The sequence below is a fragment of the Ovis canadensis genome, chromosome X (assembly GCF_042477335.2).
Source record: "Ovis canadensis isolate MfBH-ARS-UI-01 breed Bighorn chromosome X, ARS-UI_OviCan_v2, whole genome shotgun sequence".
NCBI lineage: Eukaryota > Metazoa > Chordata > Mammalia > Artiodactyla > Bovidae > Ovis > Ovis canadensis.
Window position 1 is genome coordinate 131,617,925 of NC_091727.1, and position 23,854 is coordinate 131,641,778.

At 42.5% G+C, this 23,854-nt stretch overlaps 1 protein-coding gene across 2 annotated transcripts; it reads left to right on the forward strand.

The window, feature by feature from the left end:
* The first annotated feature begins 498 nt into the window (after positions 1 to 498).
* On the forward strand, positions 499 to 17,390 carry PLP1 (proteolipid protein 1). Of its 2 annotated transcripts, none has more exons than XM_070290992.1 (8): positions 499 to 559; positions 662 to 795; positions 9,447 to 9,633; positions 11,204 to 11,465; positions 12,534 to 12,702; positions 13,151 to 13,224; positions 13,945 to 14,010; positions 15,271 to 17,390. In XM_070290992.1, exons 2-8 carry the CDS (start codon positions 792 to 794, stop codon positions 15,340 to 15,342), a joined length of 834 nt encoding a protein of 277 aa, XP_070147093.1. In that variant the 5' UTR covers positions 499 to 559; positions 662 to 791; the 3' UTR covers positions 15,343 to 17,390. The 2 variants fall into 2 exon arrangements, with proteins under 2 accessions (XP_070147093.1, XP_070147094.1); XM_070290993.1 differs by having other exon boundaries at positions 11,204 to 11,360.
* Positions 17,391 to 23,854: the final 6,464 nt, after the last annotated feature.

Genomic DNA, 23,854 nt, shown 5'->3' on the forward strand with positions numbered 1-23,854 from the left:
AGCTTTCTCCAGCTTGGTCAAAATCTGTTCGAGGAATCAACAGCTTGTGTTTTGTCCTCATTCAGTTGAAACCAGGAAGGATTTGGAGGAAATTATTTTTAAAAGACAATTTTTTTCTCTATTGTGTTTCTAAAACTGGAATGGGAAGAGTTGGGAGAAGCAATTATTTTCTAAAGAGTGGTGGGGGGAGGGTAAAGGCGGGTAGGGTCAAGGGCAGCTAGGCGTGAGGGGTGGTGTTGGGGCAGAGTTAGAAGGACTAGGAGGTCACATCTAGGCTTTTGACCCTGACTGCCTCACCAGGGCTAACACCTTTATGGCCTCCGACACTTATGCTGCCACATCTCATACCAAAATAGACCCAAGGATCAGTTGGATTGCAGGACCTCTTTCTTTTATTTCCACCCCCAAACCACATTTCCAGATGTCTCTACAGCAAAGCGAAATTCCACATAGGCAAGCCTTAGGGGAGGGGGGAAAAGAAAAAAAGAAAAAGAGACAATTGGCACTGAAAAGCAGAAAGAGAAGATGGAGGTCTTAGAGAAGGGAGTATCCTGAGGAGGTGGGGACAAGGGGAGGAGAAGGGGAGGAGGAGAGGAGGAGGAAAGTGGGCCTGTCCCTTTAAGGGGGTTGGCTGTCAATCAGAAAGCCCTTTTCATTGCAGGAGAAGAGGACAAAGATACTCAGAGAGAAAAAGTAAAGGACCGAAGAAGGAGACTGGAGAGACCAGGATCCTTCCAGCTGAACAAACAGACTAGCCAGCCGGCTACCATTGGAGTCAGAGTCCCAAAGACATGGGTGAGTTTCAAAAACTTTAGATTGGAAGATTCAAAGCCAGAGCATAGGAATTTGCAAGAACTTTGGGGTTCAGAGTTTCTAATGGTTGAAATGAATTGTGTTCTGGCACTTGTTTTCTTTTTCATTCCTTAGCACGCAATTCGATTAACTCCTTCTCTACTGTACTGAGAATGATGCTTTATTGCCACAGAACTCCAGCAACACATGGGGAGTCCCACAGGTCGTTGGAGAGAGTGTCTGCAGGGCTGGATGTGGTCATGTGTCCTCCTACCCCCTTGCTTCCCTCTGCCTTCTCTTTTCCCCTGGTCCCCATGTCCTGGTAATGGCCTGGTCAGCTGACATCCTTGGTTCTGCTGGAGGCAACTCATGCTGGCTGGCTCTCAGCTGTACAAAATGACTGCTTGCTTGAAACAAAATTTGGACCCTGTGGGGCATCAGAATGAAATTGGGTGTCATAGATTCAGGCTTCGTCATGGCTGAGGAGGCCGATGTCAAGTTCAGGAAATGAAAATAAAGTCCTCAATGGCTTTACCATAAGGAAGAGATATGGGTAGGGCTGTGTGTGTGTGTGTGCGCACGCATGCACCCATTTGGGTTACCATATCTAGTAAATATTACAGACTAAGCTTTCCTGAGGGCATGACTCAGATTTTAAATCCCTGCTATGACAAGGAGGGACCTTAGGGCTCTTGCTGACTTGATTGAGTCCTGAGGGCATCTCTGTAGAGAGAAGCTACATGGTCTGGTCTCTTGTAGGGTCCGCTCAGTGCAAGATGTACAGAGCACAAGGATTTTTGTCCATACAGGAGGCCACAGAACCATGTAGACATTGCTCACATTTGCCAAAACAAGAGCAACAGCTTGAATGTGTCCTAAATGAAATGAGAATCAACTGTCCTGTGTATTCACCATCAAATGTATTACCCAGAAGGTTCCAAAAGCATCTACGGAGATGGGTTTTCAATTATATTAGGCTAGTGTCAGTTTTTAGGTTGTTTCATCCTGAAACACTGAGAGAGCTCTTGAGGCGTGTATTCAGGCAGGATAATTAAGGCATGAGCACTGGACTAGAAGTGAACATAATGAGGTGTGAATCCCAGATCTGCTACTTATGAACTTCGTGACATTGGGTAGGTTGCTATGAATTATTACTTCATCATCTGGAAAATAGGGATAATGATAATTGCTTTGTCTAATCTCAGAGTTATAAAAATAAAAAATAATATGTCGGAGTCCTTTGAAAATGGGCAAACTCTGTAACAGTTGTAAACAATAATAATACTAATTATTATACAATGATGCATGTACAGGCTGTCTCTTATTCTTCCTGAAGTGACTGAGCTTTCTTTGCATGTACTTTGTGCACTTGGGTAAGAATTGTCCAGTCAAGTGGGGCCAGATGAGAGGTGAATATTGCAAGAACTCAATTCCTGTCCTAGGTAATGTCAAGAACCTTACCTGAAGTCAGGGCAGCTGATTGGGTAGGTTGTGAATAAAAAACAGAGAGGGAGTAAGGAAGGATGCTGAATACTACTTCCTCAGGGAGTAAAAGCCCTGAGGAAAAGACAGGAAAAATCAGGTGACCATAGGGACATTTTCCTGTTACAGAGGCTGAATGATTTTCTCCAGGGAAGATTATTGCAGATGAGGGCACAGCCGAAGCTGTGTATGGGATCTCTTATTCTGAGGGTGAGCCATACTTGGGCTAGGTGCACATGATGGAGTAGCCATTATATTCTCAGTTATGCAATAGCAAAGTATTGATATTTCAAATACTTTGTAAGTATAGACCATCTCTAGCAAGGTACTGGACTACTACTGCTTCTGACAGGGAGTGTGTTGCTGTCTAACTCTTGCACTAGACAAATTATATCATAGAATCTGGGATTGGACTGGAAGGAACTTTAGAAGCTGTCTGAGCTAATTCTCAGTGCAGAATTCCCTTCTCCAATGTTCCTACAGCTTCTTCTTCATCATCCCCAGGAACAGGAAGCTCACTACCTCCACCACAGAGAATCAAGTAGGATCGGAAATGAGGAGGAACAGGGAATTCTGTACTGTTCACACAAAAGATTTACAAGCGACATGGTAGTTCATTAAACCTTTTCCTGATTTGGGAGAGGGATGTTCCAAATGAGTCCTTCGGATAACAATGGAACTGGAAAAGAGCCAAAGAGCAGTAGCTGATTATTCTCTGCTTAGCAACACAATGCCATTACTGAACAGCAAAATATTGGCTCTTGCAAAGCCTGATGTCTGAGAACAGTGGCTGTTACCCTGGTAACCAGACTATGATGCTTCCCTCCAAAGGTGGCTGTTTGCTGAGCAGTGTAGTTTTGGCTGGCTCACAGTGTGAGTGCAGCCCAGGCAAAAAGTGTGGAGGCAGAGCAGGGGTCCAGGTTTTTACAAAACGCTTGAAGACTAACTGAATCTCATCATGATGGCAAGAAGACTGCAAGAGTGCCAGGAGCTAAAAAGAAAGCAGATGAAAACCAGCACATTCACTTACTTTTCCTAGAGACACTGACTAAAATGACCATATGCACCCTTCCCCACCCCACTCCTCACCTTGGCCTGGCAGAGCCAGAGGAAAACCAGGCAGATTGAAAGGTCTGCTCGGCTTCAAGGGCCTTTTGCCCTGGTTTTCTGCTAGGAAAGCCAGAAATTTACTCAATAACCTGCCAACTAGAACTACGCTCTCAAATCTCTCTGAGTAATAAATAGACCCAAGAAACCCTTGAGAAATGGGTAGGAGGGAAAATACAGTCTCCAAACCCATGAAAGCAGAACCCTAGCCAATGGCATCTTTTCCCCTTGTTGTGTGTTATCTTGAAGCCTTGAAAACCATCCCCAGGGTTCTTGGTTTTAAAAGAAAGCAACAGTAGAAATGCCCTCCATGCCCACAGAACTTCAGGTCCAGAAAACATCAAGTTAGGGCAGTAAACTGATTGGGAAAGATAACAGCAGCCTTGGCAGGTGAATTGAGTAGCTTTCCCTTCCCTTCCCACTGTCAGGGCCTGCCCAATGTCAAGCTCTCATCAAAAATCCCTTGGTTATTTTAAAATGGTCCTAAAGGTGATCACTCAGCTCTGCACTGGCCTCTGAGCTTTCTGCCAGGCCAGGCTCTGGAAAGGAGTCAGTGACATCCCAAGGAAGAGAACAAGGTTCTCTAGATCAGCTTCACACTGCAACCAAGGGAAGAGGAGGAATTGGTGGGAGACTAGGCTAAGGAATGAAGTATGGAAACTGTTGTCTCTCAGCTTAGTGCCAGTTGCTTCTCTTGCACTTTCCCAGAAGTGGGCAAAGTGAGGACAACATGTCAGGGAGAGAGTTTAACAATCCAGTCTCTACCCCAGCCTCCCAATGTTTGGGTACAAGTTGGCATACATCAATGCACGTGTGCACCCATGCATGTGTGCGTGTGTGAGTGTGTGCGTTTGGGGGAGGAGTAGGGAATATAGGAGACAAAGTGGTCCAGATGCTGTTGCCATGGTGATAATAATATCTTTTCAAAGAGGAGGCTGCCTTTCATTTTTATTTAATTATGTCTGCATGACTTGACTATCTAGCAAGCTTGGATTTTCATGGCCCAGTGGCTACAGAGCCCCTTTCCAGCACTTGAACATGGTATAAGTGCTGATTTCATGTAGGAAAGACAAGATTACAAGCAGGGTTTTGTCTGATCTGGATAAAGCCAGAAGCAGAAGTCTTTGTCTCTGGCATCTCCTGATGATTGTTGTTTTACTCCTAGAACCCACCCATTCATCCCCATCCATTCCTGGTACCAGTCACGGCTGCTCTAGCATCTTGGCCCTGTCAACTGCGATAGGTCCTGATCAAGTGAGCCTCTGTTCATGGGGTGAGGTTAAGGGGTGGGTTCTGGGAGGAGGGCAAAACTGTAGCTCAGATTAGAGACTTAGAGAGATGGGGCCAGTTTTTCACTCAATGAGCCTGCCTGTTGTTTAGCTCTATTGTATAGGGTTCTTCTATCTCTCCCTTTGTCAGCTGGATTCAAGGGACAGGCTGGGATTTGTGCAAGGCACAATTGGTCTCTTTCTATTATCCCTTTTGATCAAAGACCTTCCTTTCCTCCCTTTGATGGGTTCCCAGATTCAAACTGAATTTCCATCATGGAGCTCGTCCTTGAAGCATGCCCAGGGCATGGGAAAGGAGGGAGGGCTTGGGAGCTCTTGGCTCCTGCTTAAAGAGACAGCATCAGGATCAACCCAGTATCTTGGATAGACAGAAATCTGGATGAGAGTCACAGCAGTCCTGTTGATCCTTGTCAGATTCCTGTGAAGAGCATTAATGAGAAGGACTTGAAGTTCTGTCACAGATTGATTAGTTTGGGGAGTTCGCAGATACATCTAGCCAGCACTGAATGTTTTCCCTTTGCTTATGTTTTGCCCACAGGGCTTGGTTATACACATTTTAACACTAGATTGTAGGTAGCTTTGGTCTTTGATTTGCCGATATGTTTGTTCTCCCCAAGACTGAAAGGTCTTTGAAGGAAAAGACTGGGCCTTATAGTTCCCTTTTGTTTCCCACAGTATCTAGGTTATTGCCATATGCTTAATAATTGTACTGGATGCAATGAATGGAAAGGAAAACCCCTGGGGAAGGTCATTATTTTTCTGTATGATCTCTCATCAAAGTCAGGTGGTTTAGGGACTTTCCTGGCAGTCCAGTGGTTAAGACTTTGCCTTCCAATGCAGGGAGTGCAGGTTCAATCCCTGGTCAGGGAGCTAAGATCCCACATCCCTAAGAGCCAAAACCTTCAAGAAAACATAAAATAGAAGCAATATATTATAACCAATTCAGTAACGACTTTAAAAATGATCTATATAAAAACCTTTAGAAAAGGTCAGGTGGTTTAATTCAATTCAGTTGCATTGGGTAATATTATTGCTATATAGTTCTTTTCTGCCAACTCCACCATGTTGCAGTCAATACTTAGCCTGGGAATGTATGTAAGAATGTTTCCTGAGAGGCCAAGGAGGTTCTATAGAATCCCTCATGGCCTTCCTGAAACAAAATGGTACCTTTTCAACCATGAAGTCTTCTGAAATGGAGACCCTTTGGCTTTAGGTTATTGTTCACACACCCCCAAATCAAAGGGAACCCAATGAACCTTTCTCAGAATGTTTTGATTGTAAACTCCTTTGATGGCACAATTTCTTGCATGTTCTGAGTTTTTCCCAGTTGGAATCCAAAATTTGATTTTTTGCTTGGGCTGACTGGTGGAGATTCTTCACTTCTGCTGAACTTAAATGCCCTCAGAACAAACATTTAATTTCAATGTGAAGAGATGGACATCTTATGCTGATATTGTTGAACTATTTATAGATCAAGAGTGAAAGCTATACTCAGGGCCATTTAATTTCAACTCCGGGTTAGAGACTCGTCAAAGCCTAGGTCTTTCTTGTACCTTGCTTCGAGTGACAGTAAAACAGAAAAGGAGGTGCTAAGTTATTTGAGCTCTAAGAAAATGGAGGAAAAATGGATTGAAGAAGAAAGACTATCAGTGGATGATTCAGAGTTGCTCCCAAGGCTTAGCCCTTTATCACCCAGTAAGAACACTATATATGATACTCTCTGATTATTTGGATGATACACGGATCAGATAGACTAACGAGGCTTTCCCCCCTGATCTTTACAACCCTGGAGGGGGCATCAGCTGAAACTTGGAGTGGAATTCTATTTCGTTAGCAAGAGTTCAAGTTTTTTCATTCCTGATCTCACTTGCACCACCATTTTAGCCCTTTCCAGGATAAAAAAAGGTGGGGTGAGTCAGTGGGCACAGGACGGTCACTTTCTAGGGAGGATGGTTCTCCTTACTCTGGGCTAAACAAACAGTTCTTCCATTGTTCCCTGGGTCTGACCCCCTTCCCACCCCCAGGCCTGGAGGCCCCTGCAGAATACCAATGAGGCTCCTAAGATCTCAGGGAAAAAACAAGGCTTCTTTGTCCAGGGGAGCTATGGAGGGTTCTGTCCAAGCCCTGACCCTGTGCTGGGGAGAGAGGGAACAGTGGGGTTATGCACTTTCCCCTCCCTCCACCCCCAGGCTTCAGAGACCTTCTTTAGTAGAAGATTCTAAGAGTTTGGGAGTGGGAAAGATTTGGATAGGCAGAGAAGGAAAATGGCAGCACTGTTTATTTCCAAGCTCCTTTTCTTGACTTACAAGATGCATCTAGTATCCTGACCTGTTAAGAAAGAGGAAGATTGATATCTGAATGTTTCCTGGGAACAATAATCAATTTCAAGTGCTGTGTTTTTCTCTCTGGTTTATACGTGCGTTTATGTGGATGTTTGCATTCATGCATGTGCCCCTGCTCTGGCACAAATGTGTGCATGTGGGGACACACACACACACACCACACACACACACACACACACACACACACACACACACCATGCACCAGCTCTAATGAACTCTCTTACCAAGCACAATTCATACAAAGTAAACTGTGCCTCCACTTAGAGCAACAAAGCCACAGACTGATTGCTTTCCATAGAGGCCAAGTTTTCTGACAGCAGGCCTTCAGTTCTTAGAGAAGGGAGGAAATGCAGTTCTGCTTCAAATGTTAGCTTCTTATTTTGCTTGGCTTGGGCTTCTATGCCTCATCTCTGGGGTGGCACACAAGAATATTGGGAAGAGGCTCTTTGAGCACCAAGGAAGGGCTGTCATTTTAGGGGACAGTGGGTAAGAGGATTCACTTGTGGCCCTGAGAGCAGAGACAAATGCCTCTACCTCAGCTTTCTCATGATAGAAAGAATTTGGTCCTTCAGAATCTGTTCACATGGACATAGTTCAGGAACATCCCAGATGGTCAAGCAGTAAGGGCTAAAAAGAAACTATACTAGCATTAAGAGAGTCATGCAAAGGATTTTCCTTGTCCCTGGCATTAAAAAAATGAGCTTTGGATAAAGTCCAAATCTAAAAGTCAATACAATGCATTTTATTAGTGTAAGGAGTTTCAGCATGCTTTCCCAAAATAGCAGCTTCTTGGCACATTTGCTATTTATTTACGTGTGTGTATGCACACAAATAATTTATATATGCATATAGTATATCAACCCTGAATATTCATTGGAAGGACTGATGCTGAAGCTCCAATACTTTGGCCACTTGATGCGTAGAGATGACTCATTGGAAAAGACCCTGATGCTGGAAAACATTAAGGGCAAAAGGAGAAGATGACAGAGGACGAGATGGTTGGATGGCATTATCAACTCAATGAATATGAGTCTGAGCAAAGTCCGGGAGATAGTGAAGGACAGAGAAGCCTGGCATGCTGCAGTCCATGGGGACACAAAGAGTCGAACACGACAGTGACTGAACAGCAACAATGCATATAATATATACAAAATAATTCATATATCATATCTATATGATATGTGAATAGATGGATAAAATTAATGTGTATATAACGTCTTTCCTGAAGACTTTAATTTCTTTCACCTTTTGGGGTTGTGGCCAAGAGGCTAGAAGGTGCCTTTCTCATCATCTACTGAACGTTTGTTGTTTCACTCCACATGACACCTTAGAACTCAGGGCTTGTACTTGGGACACAGCTACTCTCAGAATCTGTGACTTCTTACATGCCCTTCCTGTTTCTCAGCAACACTTGCATGGGGCCTGGGGTACCAGATCTGCGGAATTTCAGAGCTCAGCATTTTAAGACACCTGTATTCCCAGGCCCTAGTGTGTTTTGTCATGCCAGAAAGACATTTCATGCTTTGTTGACTTTGTATAACGTCTCTTTGTAGTTGTTTTGACAGAACTCCAGGGTAGGACTAAGGGTGGGGACACTGGCCAAAGTGTAGCATAGGAGGACAAGTCAGCCATGCAAAGTGTCCCCAAATCATTCAGCCTGTATGTTTACTACTGTGAATAATAGTCATCCTCCCGTGAACATCTCCTGCCCTCTGCCAGTTCCCTCCTTTCTTTGGAGTGCTCTCCAGACATCCAGACTAAGAAGAATCAAGCATTCTGTGCTGCAAATGCAATGTTCAGAAATACCCAGGAACATGCAATTTCAGTTTTCCCACCTGAAATGCTCTTTCAGGGTCAACTCTTGTCTGACAATATCAATATTTCTATGAAATTGGAAGGGCATTTACCCTTTGTAACCATTTACTAGGCTGCCTGAAACAGTTGGTTAAAAATGTCAGGTCTACGTAGCTCATTCTCCTCCATAGACAAAAATGTCCCCATGGCAGAGTCTATGTCTTTTATATGTTCACACTCCACGTGACACCTAGCACAATGCTGGGCACATAGTAAGTACTCCATAAAAGTTGATAAATGGCAAAAACAAACAAATCAGAAGGGTAAGGAAGGAGGGAATGAGAGCATCATCTTTCTAGCGGCCTACTTGAAAACTGATTACTCAAAAACTCATGGACATTTTGGGAATTCAAGGCAAGGATTTATCTTCAAGAATGGAACAAAATATGGTTGGGGGAGTCAGTCTCACATTCCCAAATTCTGAGGTTCTAGACTTTCCTGCTTTTGGTCTCTGAGGTGACCCCTCCTCCATCTCTGCATCCATGCATGTGAGCACAGGGCCTGGCTGGGCTGGCAGAGAGAGATGAGTGCTGAACTATGTATTGTACATCCCTGACTGTTTGCCCTCCTTTTTCTTCAGGCTTATTAGAGTGCTGTGCAAGATGTCTCGTAGGGGCCCCCTTTGCTTCCCTGGTGGCCACTGGATTGTGTTTCTTTGGGGTGGCACTATTCTGTGGCTGTGGACATGAAGCACTCACTGGTACAGAAAAGTTAATTGAGACATATTTCTCCAAAAACTACCAGGACTATGAGTATCTTATCAATGTGTAAGTACCTACTCTCCCCCACCTATCCTGTCTATCTTGGAGACACAGAACTCATCAGTACCTTAGTGACTAGTAGGGGATTGGTGTGGAGCCAGACAGAATTCCTGGGTCTTCCTTCTTTTTTAAAAAACAGTCTTTATTGGGGTATAGTTGCTTTACAGTGTTGTGTTAGTTTCTGCTGTACAGAAAAGTGAATCAGCTCTATGTATACACATATCCCCTCCTTCTTGGACCTCCCTCCTACTCTCCCCTGCCATCCTACCCATCTAGGTCATCATAGAACACAAAGGTGCTAATAGAGCGGCTTCCCACTAGCTATCTATTTTACACATGGTAGTGTTTATATAGTGAAAGTGAATATATATATATATGGGGCTTCCCAGGTGGTGTTAGTGGTAAAGAACCTGCCTGCCAAGGTTCTTGGTTGGGAAGGTCCTGGGTTGGGAAGGTCCCCTGGAGGAGGGTGTGGCTACCCACTCCAGTATTCTTGCCTGGAGAATCCCCAAGGACAGAGGAGCCTGGCGGGCTATGGTCCATAGTGTCGCAAAGAGTTGGACATGACTGAAGCGACTTAGCACACACACAGTGACTATATATGTCAATCCCAATCTCCCAATTTATCCATCCCTCCCCCCACTCTATATCCACACATCTGTTCTCTATTTTACGTCTCTATTTACGTCTGTTTACGTCTCTATTCACGTCTGTTTACATCTCTATTCCTGCCCTGCAGATAGGTTCATCTGTACCATTTTTTTCTAGATTCCACACACACACATTGATATGTGTGCAGATTCCACCTATAGCACATCTGAAGCCCTAAATGAAGGGGAAGTGCCACATTCAGGGGAGGAGGGCTGGCCGCCTGCCGCCTCACTCCTAACCACATCCCCTCCACCCCTGCCCTTGCTTTGTCTCACGTGTTCTCATTTCTGCTAGGTAGGGTTCACATGGACTGAGCTGGAGCCTCTGCAGTGGTCCATATAGAGAACTTGTGGGAGGCAGACTGATGAGACAAGAGGCCGGCCGCTGCTCTCCTTTCACCACACCACTTGAGTGTGCTCTGGCCCAATACTAAGCCTCTCCTGTTTCTAGAGCAAGTTAGGCTCTATTTCCTTCATCCGTCTTCCTTCTTACCTAGCTCCTCTCTCCTCTCTCCTCTGAGGGAGCATCTCTGAAGGGTCAGGCCAAGGAAAGTAGGGTCCCAGTTCTTCAGGTCACAGGGTAAGCCAAATGTGGGGGAGGAGCATCTTCTTTTACTTCAATAAGTGTTAGTTGCTCAGTCGTGCCTGACTCTTTGTGACCCTATGGACTGTAGCCTGCCAGGCTCCTCTGTCCATGGGATTCTCCAGGCAAGAGTACTGGAGTGGGTTGCCATTCCCTTCTCCAGTTACTTCAATAAGTACAAGGTAGAAGCCTAGAAGAAGAACCTAGTGATTCCCCTAAAGCAACCCTAGCCTTGTTTAGGAGCCTATTCAAGACTTATGCAGCCTATTCAAGACTTATGCAGCAAGGGAACCAGGTCCTCCATGCATAAGATTTTCTGGCTTTGTGTTATCTGTTAACACAGGATCCATGCTTTCCAGTATGTCATCTATGGAACTGCCTCTTTCTTCTTCCTTTATGGGGCCCTCCTGCTGGCCGAGGGCTTCTACACCACCGGCGCAGTCAGGCAGATCTTTGGCGACTACAAGACCACCATCTGCGGCAAGGGCCTGAGTGCAACGGTAACAGGGGGCCAGAAGGGGAGGGGTTCCAGAGGCCAACATCAAGCTCATTCTTTGGAGCGGGTGTGTCATTGTTTGGGAAAATGGCTAGGACATCCCGACAAGGTGATCATCCTCAGGATTTTGTGGCAATAACAAGGGGTGGGGGACAACTGGGCATGAGTCTGTGGCCTCATCCCCACCCAAGGCTGGGTCCTCTCTAGGGGCCTGGCTTCTGAGTGAGGACCTGATGGCTACGGCCAAATGAGAAGGTCAGGAAGAACGTGGTGCCCAGCCGGCTTAGCCTCACTTTTCAAAATGTCCCTAGAAAATTTCATCTCAAAAGGGAAAGCCTGAGTTATGTGGGGTGCTTCATACAATCAGACCATTTCTAAGCCATCTACCGGTACCTCTTTGATCCCTTCCTAGCTGGGACCACAACAAGAGTAGATCTGACTGCCTAGGAATTTGAAATGTTACTCAGTGGATTGAGATGTAGGTTCCTGATCTGAGAGGGAGGGTGGATCATAGAAATTGACTCCGAGATGGAATCCATACTATTCTGGGATCCTACATTGTTGAAGGTCCCAGAGGGAACTAGCATAGATCTGCATGTTTAAGGCCTTATCTGTCAGAGGGCTATTATGCTTCTAGTGAGGTACACATTGGTTTCCAGCCTCTAGAGTTAAACACCATTTGGGGGCTGAACATCTGGGGGTTGTGCTGTTATCTTTTGTGGCTAGCAGTTGGCTTAGAAAGGTTTTTGGATTGGAAATTGAAATCTCTTATTGGCTTTGTTCAATAACTAGGGATCCAAAGTCCTTTGACAAGGGACATTTTCTAAGCTCAGCCTAAGGCATTTAAATGGCACGACTTTCTTTCAAGATCTTTTTTGATTTCTTCACACCTTTTCTGTCGAAACAATCTCCCGAAGCCTTTCTAACCCAGGGGTCCTCCTCACTCCAACCCCCACCCATTCTCCCCCTCCCCGTCATTACTTGGGGCCAATTCTCTAGTAGATAAGATACTGCCAATGACATTTGGCAAAGGTGCCCCGCTTACTAATTTTATTTGGCGGAGATCCCTGAAATCTGGTTTCATGTCTGGCACATGCCATTCCAGGATCTCTTTGTTTACATTTCAATGTCTGCAGACTGACACTGATTTCTAACCGCTCCATGTCAATTGTTTTAGTTTGTGGGCATCACCTATGCCCTGACCGTTGTGTGGCTCCTGGTGTTTGCCTGCTCTGCTGTGCCTGTATACATTTACTTCAACACCTGGACCACCTGCCAGTCTATTGCTGCCCCCAGCAAGACCTCTGCAAGTATAGGCACTCTCTGTGCTGATGCCAGAATGTATGGTGAGTTAGGGCGGCTTGGCTCTCCTACTCCCTATCGAAGCATGATATATTTGGTTCTTAGGCTAAGGAGGGTGGTAACTATGGGGAGAAATAAGAAGTATGGATGCTTGGATCTTAGTTCGTTAATCCCTCTCCACTGAAACCAGAGAGATTTCTTCCCTGAGAAGGGAACTTGTTGGAAGTGGTGGCAGTTTTCTTGGCTGTTTGCACTCCTCTCTCTTAGTTGACTGCTGTTCTGAAACCAGAAGCAGCCCATTTCAATAACAAACAGAAAAGTTTGCAACTGTTCAATACCACCTTCTATTTTTTGAGTAAATCTTTAGAAAAGAAAATCCTGATAATTAGCAGGACCCAACTTTTCAGCCAGGATGATTAAAGATGAAAGAAGTTCTCCAGGTAACCCCAAAGCTCTGTGAAGCTTACCTTGTGATATTTGTCTCTTACTTAGGTGTTCTCCCATGGAATGCTTTCCCTGGCAAGGTGTGTGGCTCCAACCTTCTGTCCATCTGCAAAACAGCTGAGGTGAGTGAGCCACTGGGTTATTTTACAGTCAAATCGCCCAAACTGTAACATTTCTATCCATCTTGGATTTTTAGGACTACAGTTTCTCTTTGCTGGGTTTTGAGTTAGCAGATTGCCTTCTATGAAATATCGCCTGAGCCAGTGAGCGTATACATGGTAAAATATCTAGTTTCCTAAAAACAGCAGATAAAACCTTCCATTCTAAGGCTTCCTCTCTTAAAAGAGAAATTTGTAGCTTTAGGTAAAGATAGAGCTTAATGGCAAAATCCCCCAAGTGAACATTTTTATTCTAAAAAACCTTATCAAGGAAATGAGTTGTGCACAGATATTCATAGATTTTATAACACATATTTCGTTGGGAACTTCTCAATCTCATTTAAAAAGGAAGTACATTTGAAAAAGGAAAACACTGTATTGAAAGTGGATATTATGCACAAATGCAGCAGGGGAATAAAAGGAAGGAAGAAGGCAGTAAACTATTTCTTTGAAAGCAAAATGTTTTGGGATCCCAGGCACAACCGTGGGGAACCAGTTGATTATTTGGGAGGACTATATTATTTTGTGAGTATTCTATGTTCTGGGTGCTATGGGTACACGGAAGAATGGGAGGCCTATACTCTGGGATGTGATAAGTTAGTTAGAGACGCCAAATTAACACACAAAGAAATATCAGCACCTTCTGAAAGTTGCAAGACCCAGTTCTTCTGCATTTTCTTACAGTTCCAAATGACCTTCCATCTGTTTATTGCTGCATTTGTGGGGGCTGCAGCCACACTGGTTTCCCTGGTGAGTTGTCTTTGAATGATCTTGGCAAATAAATGGTCCTGGGATAGCTTGGAGACAGCTATCCTGAAAGGTAAAAAGATAGATTCCTTCTAAACTTGAAATGCTGGCGAGAAGCTCCTGGGCAGAGACGGCGGAGTATGGAGACTATGTCTTTCTGCTTTGGGTTGGCAAGGCTGAAAATTTTCAAAAATGAGATAGGAGCAAGCAAAGTGATATGAGGGAAGAGGAGGAAAGAGATTTGTGGTCAAGAAATAAGATATTGGGACTTCGCTGGTGGCTAAGACTCTGAGCTCCCAACATAAGGGACCTGGGTTTGATCCCTGATCAGGGAATTAGATACCACATGCCACAACTAAGAGTTCGCATGCTGTTGCTAAAGATTCTACAAGCTGCAACAAAGATCAAAGATCCCATTTACTGCAACTAAGACCCGGCACAGCCAAATACATACATACATACATAATTTAAAAAAGAATAATAAGATATAGCATTTACAGAGCATGTAACATTGCCAAGTGCTTTGCAGTCAGAAATTATCATTAATTCTTAACACATCCTGGTCAGATCAGTGACAAGAACACTGAGACCTTACTAAATGTGATTTTTTTTGTAGCCTGGAATTCTATATACCTTAAACAGGAATCCATCTGCGATGCCTTCCAAGGGATTTAGTTACCCTCCTGAAAATACTGGAAGGACCTCTTAACACTGCTAGAATTGTTATTATTGATGGTGTTATGGCACAGTGTCAATGTCACGCCTTCATTATTAAGAACATGGGGTACCGAATAAGTGTTGATCTACCAAGAATCAGCTTGCAGCACTCCTGGCTCCCACCGCTGAGGGTTTTCTCCAGAGCTGACTTGTTCCTCATCTTGTGAAATACATGGCTGTATTAAGTGGGAGAAGGTTGTGCTGCCCAGTGGGGCTATGCCTCTACAGGAAGTCTAGGTCCCTCAGACATACATATATGATGATGGCAGAGTCCAGGTAGTGTTGACTTCCCTGAGGAAAACTCAGTGCTGGGCAGAGCAGAGGTGTGGAAAAAGTCCTTGTCGAGTTGATTCTCTGGGCCTGTCTCATGGAGGACGTCTAGTCAAGCATACAGGGCAAAAGCCTGAATGTGTTCCTTTGTGCAGAATATGTTTTTCTTTATTTACCTGTGGTTTTATTTCTACCCTTCATCATTCCCAAAAGGACTGGAAGAGAGAGAGCTGCCTTTGCTACTCTCACGAGTCTTCTCTCTTCTCTTCCCTACAGCTCACCTTCATGATTGCTGCCACTTACAACTTTGCCGTCCTGAAACTCATGGGCCGAGGCACCAAGTTCTGATCTCCTGTAGAAATTTCCCTTTCTCTAATAGCGAGGCTCTAACCACACAGCCTACAGTGCTGCGTCTCCCATGTTAACTCTTTGCCTTTGTCACTGACTGGCCCTCTTCTTACTTGACGAGTGTAACAAGAAAGGAGAGTCTCACGGTGATTAATGTCTCCGCGGATTCTCCCCTCTTATGTACCTCTTTTAGTCATTTTGCTTCATAGCTGGTTCCTGCTAGAAATGGGAAATGCTTAAAGATGGTGACTCCCCAACTGCAAGTCACAAAGAAGTGGAGGCTCTCATTCAATTTTCAAGCATCTCCTGAGGACCAGGAAGTGTTTTCTTCTCAAAGGGCACTTCCACTGATGAAAACAAAGTGGAAAGAAAGATGTTCAGGTAGAGAGAAGGGAGGCACCTGTCCCCGTTGCCATCTTGGGAGCCAAATATATTCTCTTTGGTGTACAAAACCGAGAACTCACTCCAGTCTCCCTAGTACCACTGAAGAGAGAAGAAAAAAAAAAAAGAATGCCAGCAAAACAATAAGAGCATTTGCCCAAATCTATCTATTGCAGCTGGGAGAAGGGGGTCAAAGCAAGGATCTTTCTCCCATAGAAAGAGAGCACTGACCCCGATGGCGATGGACTATTTAAGCCCTAACTCAGCCAACCTTACTTATAGCATAAGGGAGAATAGTGTTTGTGTAGACAAAGGGGGCGCTTGGCCTTATACCTCGTTAGAGAAGAGAAACAGGGTGTAGTCAGCATCTTCTTAGTCCCTTCTCCCTGATAACAGCTACCATGACAACCCTGTGGTTTCCAAGGAGCTGAGGATAGAGAGAAACTAGTTCATATGAAAAATAGACTGGCCTAACGAGCAGCAGTTGCTAGTGGCTAATGGTGTAAACCGGGCCAGCCCTCTGGTAGACACAGGATAGATAACTTTTTGGATAGCATGTCTTTTTTCTGTTAATTAGTTGTGTACTTTGGCCTCTGTCATATCTTCACAATGGTGCTCTTTTCATGGGGTATTAGCCATTCAGTCATAGTAGGTGATTTGAAGATCTTGATTTGTTTCAGAATGATGCACATTTCATATTTTCCAGCTTGTATATCACTTGTTTGGGGTTGTACCAGAAAGGTCTGGAGAATGATTCTTTGATTATGATTCTCTAACAAATGAAAATTGGACATTAAACAACACAAATGATATGTAAAATTGGCTAGTTCTTTCATCTGTTGGGATTTTTGACCAATGACTCCGTTCTTTGCAGAAACAGATTTGGTGAATTCGAATCTCAGTTTGAGTAACCTATCTGATTGTCCTTTCTAGGTGGTGGGAGATAATTTGATTTAGTAATGTTACCTTGGTGTGTTAAAGAGTTAGTTTTAACATACAAGTTATTCTCTCCTGGTGCAGTTCATGTAACTAAACGCACCAGCCATTGGCTATTCTGTTGGTAAGGTTCCATGGAAAAGGAAAGGGGGAAAGAGTTTGAAACCCAAATAGCTCCCAGTTTCAGTCTTCCCTCTCTGTGCTTGGGTTTTAATGTTGGGTTAAAAAACAAAAAGCTGATTGGTCTTTATTAAGGGAAAGATTTTACGGGTCTGACTGTAGGCGGCTCTTTTGATGTAGAGTGGTTTTGTTTTCTCCTCCAAAGTGGTTTCAACACATTTAAGGAGATGTAAAATCGTTACAAAAAAAACCACTTGATATTTGTTTTCAGCAAAGTATACAATATAAGCTTCCAGGCTGTATATAGGGAGGAGATGGAAAAGGTTCTGTAAGAAACCAATCAAGATCAAGGAAAGTGAAGTAATCCATACCTTGTGTTTTGTTTTGATTTAATAATATAACAAATAACCAACCCTTCCTCAAAAACTTGCTATGTATACATACACACATATACACATACAAACAGAGTTAATCAACTGAAAGTGTTTCCTTCATTTCTGATATAGAATTTCAATTTTAACATGCATAAAGGATAAACTTTTAGAAACTTATCTTACAAAATGTATTTTATAAAATTAAAGAAAATAAAATTAAGAATGTTCTCAATCAAACAACTGTGTCTTTTAATTGAATTGTTCTGTTTGACCCCACAATAGCAGTTCAACTAATTGTACCTTTAGTGTGCTTTGTTCAAGGACCTCATTTATTTTTCAGGTCATCCCAAGTCATTCTGACAACAATTTTCTGAAATAAAGAGTAAATAAATCACTTCTATTTTTATAGTTGGAGACACTAAGAAATAGAGGCAAGGTAAATTACCACAAATAACCAGTATATATCCGGGCTTGGACTAGCACTCACTCAGATCTTGATGCTAATTCATTGCATTTTAGGGTTTCTTTTCTCTTAGAAATTGGGTTTCAGAGTGTTCTACAAATTCAGAGTCAAATATGGTTACTTCTTTTCTATGACAATGGGCTTCCCTTGTGGCTCAGCTGGTAAAGAATCCACCTGCAATGTGCGAGACCTGGGTTCAATCCCTGGGCTGGGAAGATCCCCTGGAGAAGGGAAAGGCTACCCACTCCAGTATTCTGGCCTGGAGAATTCGATGGAACTGTACAGTCCATGGGGTCGCAAAGAGTCGGACATGACTGAGTGACTTTCACTGTTATGTGACAATAGTGCCCCAGCCCTGGTGTGTATAGGATTCAGTCATTGTTAACTTTTCTTTGAATTGTTTGTATATTCCAATAATGAACACTTAGTGCTTCATGCATGAATAATGCTTAGTTTTACATGAGAAGTACTGGGTGAAAGGTTTAATGTATGGGCAGAACAGATAAAGTAAAGGCAATGTAAATTTAAACAATCTGTGGCAGGGCAGTATTAAGTTAATAAGTAGCACATGCTATCCCAATGGTCCACTCACTAGCCCACTTAGGACACAGCATTCAATCCCTGTCACAACCCTAGGCTAGAATTTGGCACTCTAACGACCAGCCTAAAGAGCTGGCAAGGAGCATCATCAGAGAGAAAAGAGAGTCTAGCTTGGGGGCAACAAGATATTCATCAGTTAAGGAGCTCTGTACAAAAGTAGTTTCAATGTAATCTCCTGGTTTCTGCTTCACTGCAATTAATATTCTGCAAGCAAGGCTGGGTGGATGACTTTAAGACAAAAAGAATAAAAATATGAAAAGGACTTATTTTTAGACACTGGCAAACAAGGACAGAGCACCATATTTTGGAAAACTGATTCAGGGTGCTATAGAGTGAATGTATTTTTGCCTCAGAACAGCGGAAAGCCAGTTCCCAAGAAAGCTGTGTTCTCCATCTGCCCTTATTTGGCTCTGCCCTCTGGGACCCATCTATAGATTGAGTTTTCATGCTCTCAGAAGCTGAGAGCACATCCAGTCTATCAATTGAGTGCATTGTTCTTAGCTCTCCCACACACCATAAACCTCCTTTCTCTGAACTGAAAGAGTTCTCTTTGTGCTTCAATCAGCCAAAGATCAAGCTGCAGCAGTATAAACAAGAAACATTTTCTTACAGCGTCAATGGTATTGCTTTTCGCATCTCCAGGGTCAGTACTGAGTGCAGCTATGCAGGGTGTGGAAGCTGTGGGTTTGGCCCAGAGCAACATTCATTCATTCACTAATTCAGTCTACAAATATTAATTGGGCCCTTACAAGCTTTGTGCTAAATCCTAGGAATTTCAGGTTTGGGGGTGATGTGAGTAGAAAGGGGATAAAGATATGATCTCAGAGATCTCAGTCAGCCTCAACCATAGTGGAGAAATCTGCCAGGGTGGAGCATGGGAGCAGTGGAGGCAGGGATCATGCAAGAAGCAGTGTGACTGGCTGACTGCAGTGGGCATCTGAATTCTCCCTCCAGTATGTGGGAGAGGTCGTGGTTAAGGGCCAGGACTTCACGTGGCTCTGGTTTTCTAGGGCTCTGATAAAAACAAAACTTCAATTGAGAGTTCTGACAACTTGTGACTTGCTCTCTATGTCCCCCTGCTCCTGGCCTTACATGTGACAGTATTTATGCACACACTGTCACAATGAGCGTGCGGGCTTCCACCCACTCAGTCATCTGGGGAGTCAGAGGGCACACAGATCAGAATTTATGTAAACACAGGCTATTCTGCCTGACTTTTTTTCCTTCCAGGCTAAATCTGAGAAGCCATGCATGGGTAATATGAGACACATGATACTTTTCTCTTTGATTTTTCATATTGAGAGCACAGACAGCGTGTCTATTTTGACATTCATGTCTAGCTTGATGAATACTAAGTAACGGAATAAATAGCCATTCTTACATTAAAAAATCAATACTTGGCCTTTTCCTACATAAATAAACAGGTAAGGAATTCAAGTCAATATCTATAAACGGGGAAGATTTTCCTTGTCTAATTTGAAACAAGCAATCGTACTTCTCCCAATTTTTATTGTCCTAGAAAGTTTGGTGTCTATGTGTTCCAGCTCTGGAACTCCTTGAATTGATCAACTTTATTCCAAAGGAAAGAAAATTAAGATAGAGTTATGAGCATTCCCCACATAACGAAATAATCAAAGGAAATCCAACCTTAACGTGGTTTAAACCTTTGAAAATGCTTGTTCAACAAATTCTCTGTGCCAAGTGTCATGCCAGTTGCTGGTAATATAGCTGAGACTAAAACAGACACAGTCTCTGCCCTCAGAGAACTCAACTAAAGGAAAAAAAGTTAAGGAGGGAGACAAGAAATGTGGTAAAGATTGAGAGTAACATCCTGAGACGGAAAAGGTGGGGAACAAGAGAAACCTGTACAGTCCCTTGAGAAACGGAGTCAAGTAAATGAAGATGGAGGCATACGAGTCTGTGCCTAGAGAAAGAGGCCTGCCATACTATGGTATTAAGGTCGAAAAACGTTAATGCATTTCTAATGTATTGTCCATCAACATAAACAGTAAGCCTCCAGCTGTAGGCTCTGAAGGAACTATATTAATTGATACTCCAATCTATTATGTGAAGGTCTAACTTTCCAACATGAAAAGGGAAAAACAGCAAAGCTGGGTTCTGGCAGTTATAAGAGAGTTGATACTTGTCAATTTATAGGTGGCTCAAATTTTTAAAAATATTTTTTTCTGATTAAGTTCTTTAAAAAAATTTTAAAAGTATAGTTGACGTACAGTGATATTTTATATAAGTTTGTTGTTCAGTTGCTAAGTCGTGTCTCACTCTGCGACCCCATGGACTGCAGCACACCAGGCTTCCTCGTCCTTCACTATCACCGGGAGTTTGCTCAAACTCATGTCCATTGAGTCAATGATGCCATCCAACCATCTCATTCTCTGTCATTCCCTTCTCCTCCTGCCCTCAATTTTTCCCAGTATCAGGGTCTTTTCCAATTAGTTGGCTCTTTGCATCGGGTGGCCAAAGTACTGGAGTTTCAGCTTCAGCAAGAGTCCTTCCAATAAATATTCCTTTAGGATTGACTGGTTTCATCTCCTTGCAGCCAAAAGGACTCTCAAGAGTCTTCTCCAGCATCACAACTTGAAAGCATTAATTCTTCAGCACTCAGCTTTCTTTATGGTCCAACTCTCATAATGCATACATGACTACTGAAAAAACCATAGCTTTGACTATACAGACCTTTGTTCTCAAGGTGAGGTCTCTGCATTTTAATACACTGCCTAGGTTTGTCATAGCTTTTTTTCCAAGGAGCAAGCATCTCTTACTTTCATGGCTGTACGTACTGTCCACAGTGATTTTGGGGCCCAGGAAAATAAAATCTGTCTCTGCCTTCACTTTTCCCCCTTCTATTTGCCATAAAATGATGGGACCAGATGCCATGATCTTAGTTTTTTCTGATGTTGAGCTTTAAGTCAGCTTTTTCACTTTCCTCTTTCACCCTCATCAAGAGACACTTTAGTTCTTCTTCACTTTCTGCCATTAGAGTGGTATCATCTGCATATCTGAGGTTGTTGATATTTCTCCTGGCAATCCTGATTCCAGCTTTTGATTCACCCAGCCCATCCTTTCACATGATGTACTCTGCATGTAAGTTAAATAGGCAGGGTGACAATATACAGCCTTGTCATACTCCTTTCCCAACTTTGAACTAGTCAGTTGTTCCATATCTGGTTCTACCTATTGCTTCTTGACCCATATACAGGTTTGTCCAGAGACAGGTAAGGTGGTTTGGTACTCCCATCTCTTTAAGAATCTTCCACAGTTTGTTGTGATCCACACAGTCAAATTCTTTAGCATAGTCAATGAAGCAGAAGTAGATGTTTTTCTGGAACTCTTTTGCTTTCTGCATGATCCAGTGAATGTTATCCATTTGATCTCTGGTTCTTCTGCTTGTTTGAAACTCAGGTGACTCAGTGGTAAAGAATCAGCCTGTCAAGCTGAGGATGCAAGTTCAATCTCTAAGTCAGGATGATACCCTGGAGCAGGAAATGGTAACCCGCCCCAGTATTCTTGCCTGGGAAATCCCATGGACAGAGGAACCTGGCAGGCTACAGTCCTTGGGGTCACAAAGAGTCAGACACCACTTAGTGACTAAAACAACAATTGTGAAAGTTACAGGTGCGCAATATAGTTATTCACAATTTTTAAAGGTAATAGTCCATTTATAGTTATTACAAAGTATTGGCTATATTCCTTGTGGTGTACAATATATTCTTGTAGCTTATTTTGTACAGAATAATTTGTACCACTTAATTCCCTACCCCTATATTGCTCCTTCCCTTTCTCTCTCCCACTTGAAACCACTTGTTTGTTCCCTGTATCTGTGAGTCTACTTCTTTTTTGTTATAGTCACTAGTTTGTTGTGTTTTTAGATCCCACATATCAGTGATATCATACAGTATTTGCTTTCTGACTCATTTCACTTATCATAATGCCTTCAAAGTCCATCCATGTTGCTGCAAATGACAAACTTTTGTTTTTATGACTGAGTAGTGTTCCACTCCACATCTTCTTTAGCCATTTATCTGTTGATGGATGCTTAGGTTATTTCTATATTTTGTTAATTGTAAACAATTAACTATGTTTACATGAAAATTTTGGTACATGTGTCTTTTCAAGTTAGTGTTTTTTTTTTTTTTTCAGGTATATACCCAGGAGTGGAATTTCTGGGTCATAAGGCAGCTCTATTTTTAGGTTTTTGACAAACCTCCATACTGTTTTCCACCATGGCTGCACCAATTTACATTCCCACCAACAGTGTAAGAAGGTTCTCTTTGTTCCACATCCTTGCTAGGTAGCTCTCATTTTATTTGATGATTTGAGCTTACATCTAGAGCAACTTAGAAGAAAAATGTGGCTCTGGCAGTCAAAACTCTCTTTCATGCCTTCAGATGTGCTAGTTATGAATTTGTTGAAATCTTATTTGATTTAAAATGTGAAATCAGCTCACAGTAACAAAAAAATGCTAACAGAAACATAAGCATCCCCCTATGTGTGTGCTCATTCACTCAGTAGTATCAGACTCTTTGCTACACCATGGGCTGTAGCCCATCAGACTCCTCTGTCCATGGGATTTCCCAGGCAAGAATACTGGAGTGGGTTGCTATTTCCTCCTCCAGGGGATTTTCCTGACTCAGGAATTGAACTTGAGTCTCCTGCATTGCAGGCAGATCCTGGGAGCTAGTTAGAAATGCAGACTCTCAGGCCCTGCCCTAGAATTACTGAATCAGATGCCACAATTTAATAAGATCTTAGAGAACATTTTTCTGTATGTAATTATGTAAAAATGCATTAAAATGTACAATACACTCATCTTAAAAAATTAATGTGATATTTGTGAACTGCCTTACTAATATATGCATTATAAAGCATGCAAAACAGAACATTTAAAATGTGAATATGAAATATTTTGAAATGAAATTTCTTTAATTTGATCACATATGTAAATTTGTCTCTTATTTGAAACATTCCTATAAATATTTTAGTGAGAACAATGTGATTGAATATGTCTCATTAATTTTGTAATGATGGTTGAACATTTTGGAATATAGCAGTTTAGGGCTTGGCTCCAATGAATGTCATAGATGGAAACAATGTCTAACTAAGATTCATAGATCTAAATGGCTGTGGTATGACATTACCTGTGCTCAGTAAATCATGTTACTAACTTTTCATTTATGCAAAGGTTTTTATTAAAATTTGAGTATTAAATTTCCATTCTCCCTAGCATCAATCAGTGGCTTTTGCAGAGTAAAAATATTTTTACAAATCAGTTCAAGCTATTGCAGGCTGTTTTAAGCAAGTTTATAACATCTTGTTATGTTTTTTTCACACAATTCTCAGCAACAAAATTATAAAAGGATAACAAAAAAACACTCTCTGTGACCTATGCCTTTGAAAGACATTTCCTTTCTCACTTATTGTTAAAAAGGCATCTTTCCTTGACAGACTAAGTGACGACATCAGTTAATCTTTATATTAGGTATTAATGAGATGGTTTCTTTCTTTTTTAAGATTAAAAATTAATATAAATACTAGTTCTGATGAATCATATTTCAGTCTCATAGAGTACACACATCCCACATTAGAGACCATACTGTGTAGCAGTTTTTCCAAACTGTTT

Coding starts and splice junctions, on each gene's coding strand:
- PLP1 (XM_070290992.1), top strand. Junction 12,703..13,150: donor TGCTGATGCCAGAATGTATG/GTGAGTTAGGGC, acceptor TCTCTTACTTAG/GTGTTCTCCCATGGAATGCT. Junction 14,011..15,270: donor CAGCCACACTGGTTTCCCTG/GTGAGTTGTCTT, acceptor TCTTCCCTACAG/CTCACCTTCATGATTGCTGC.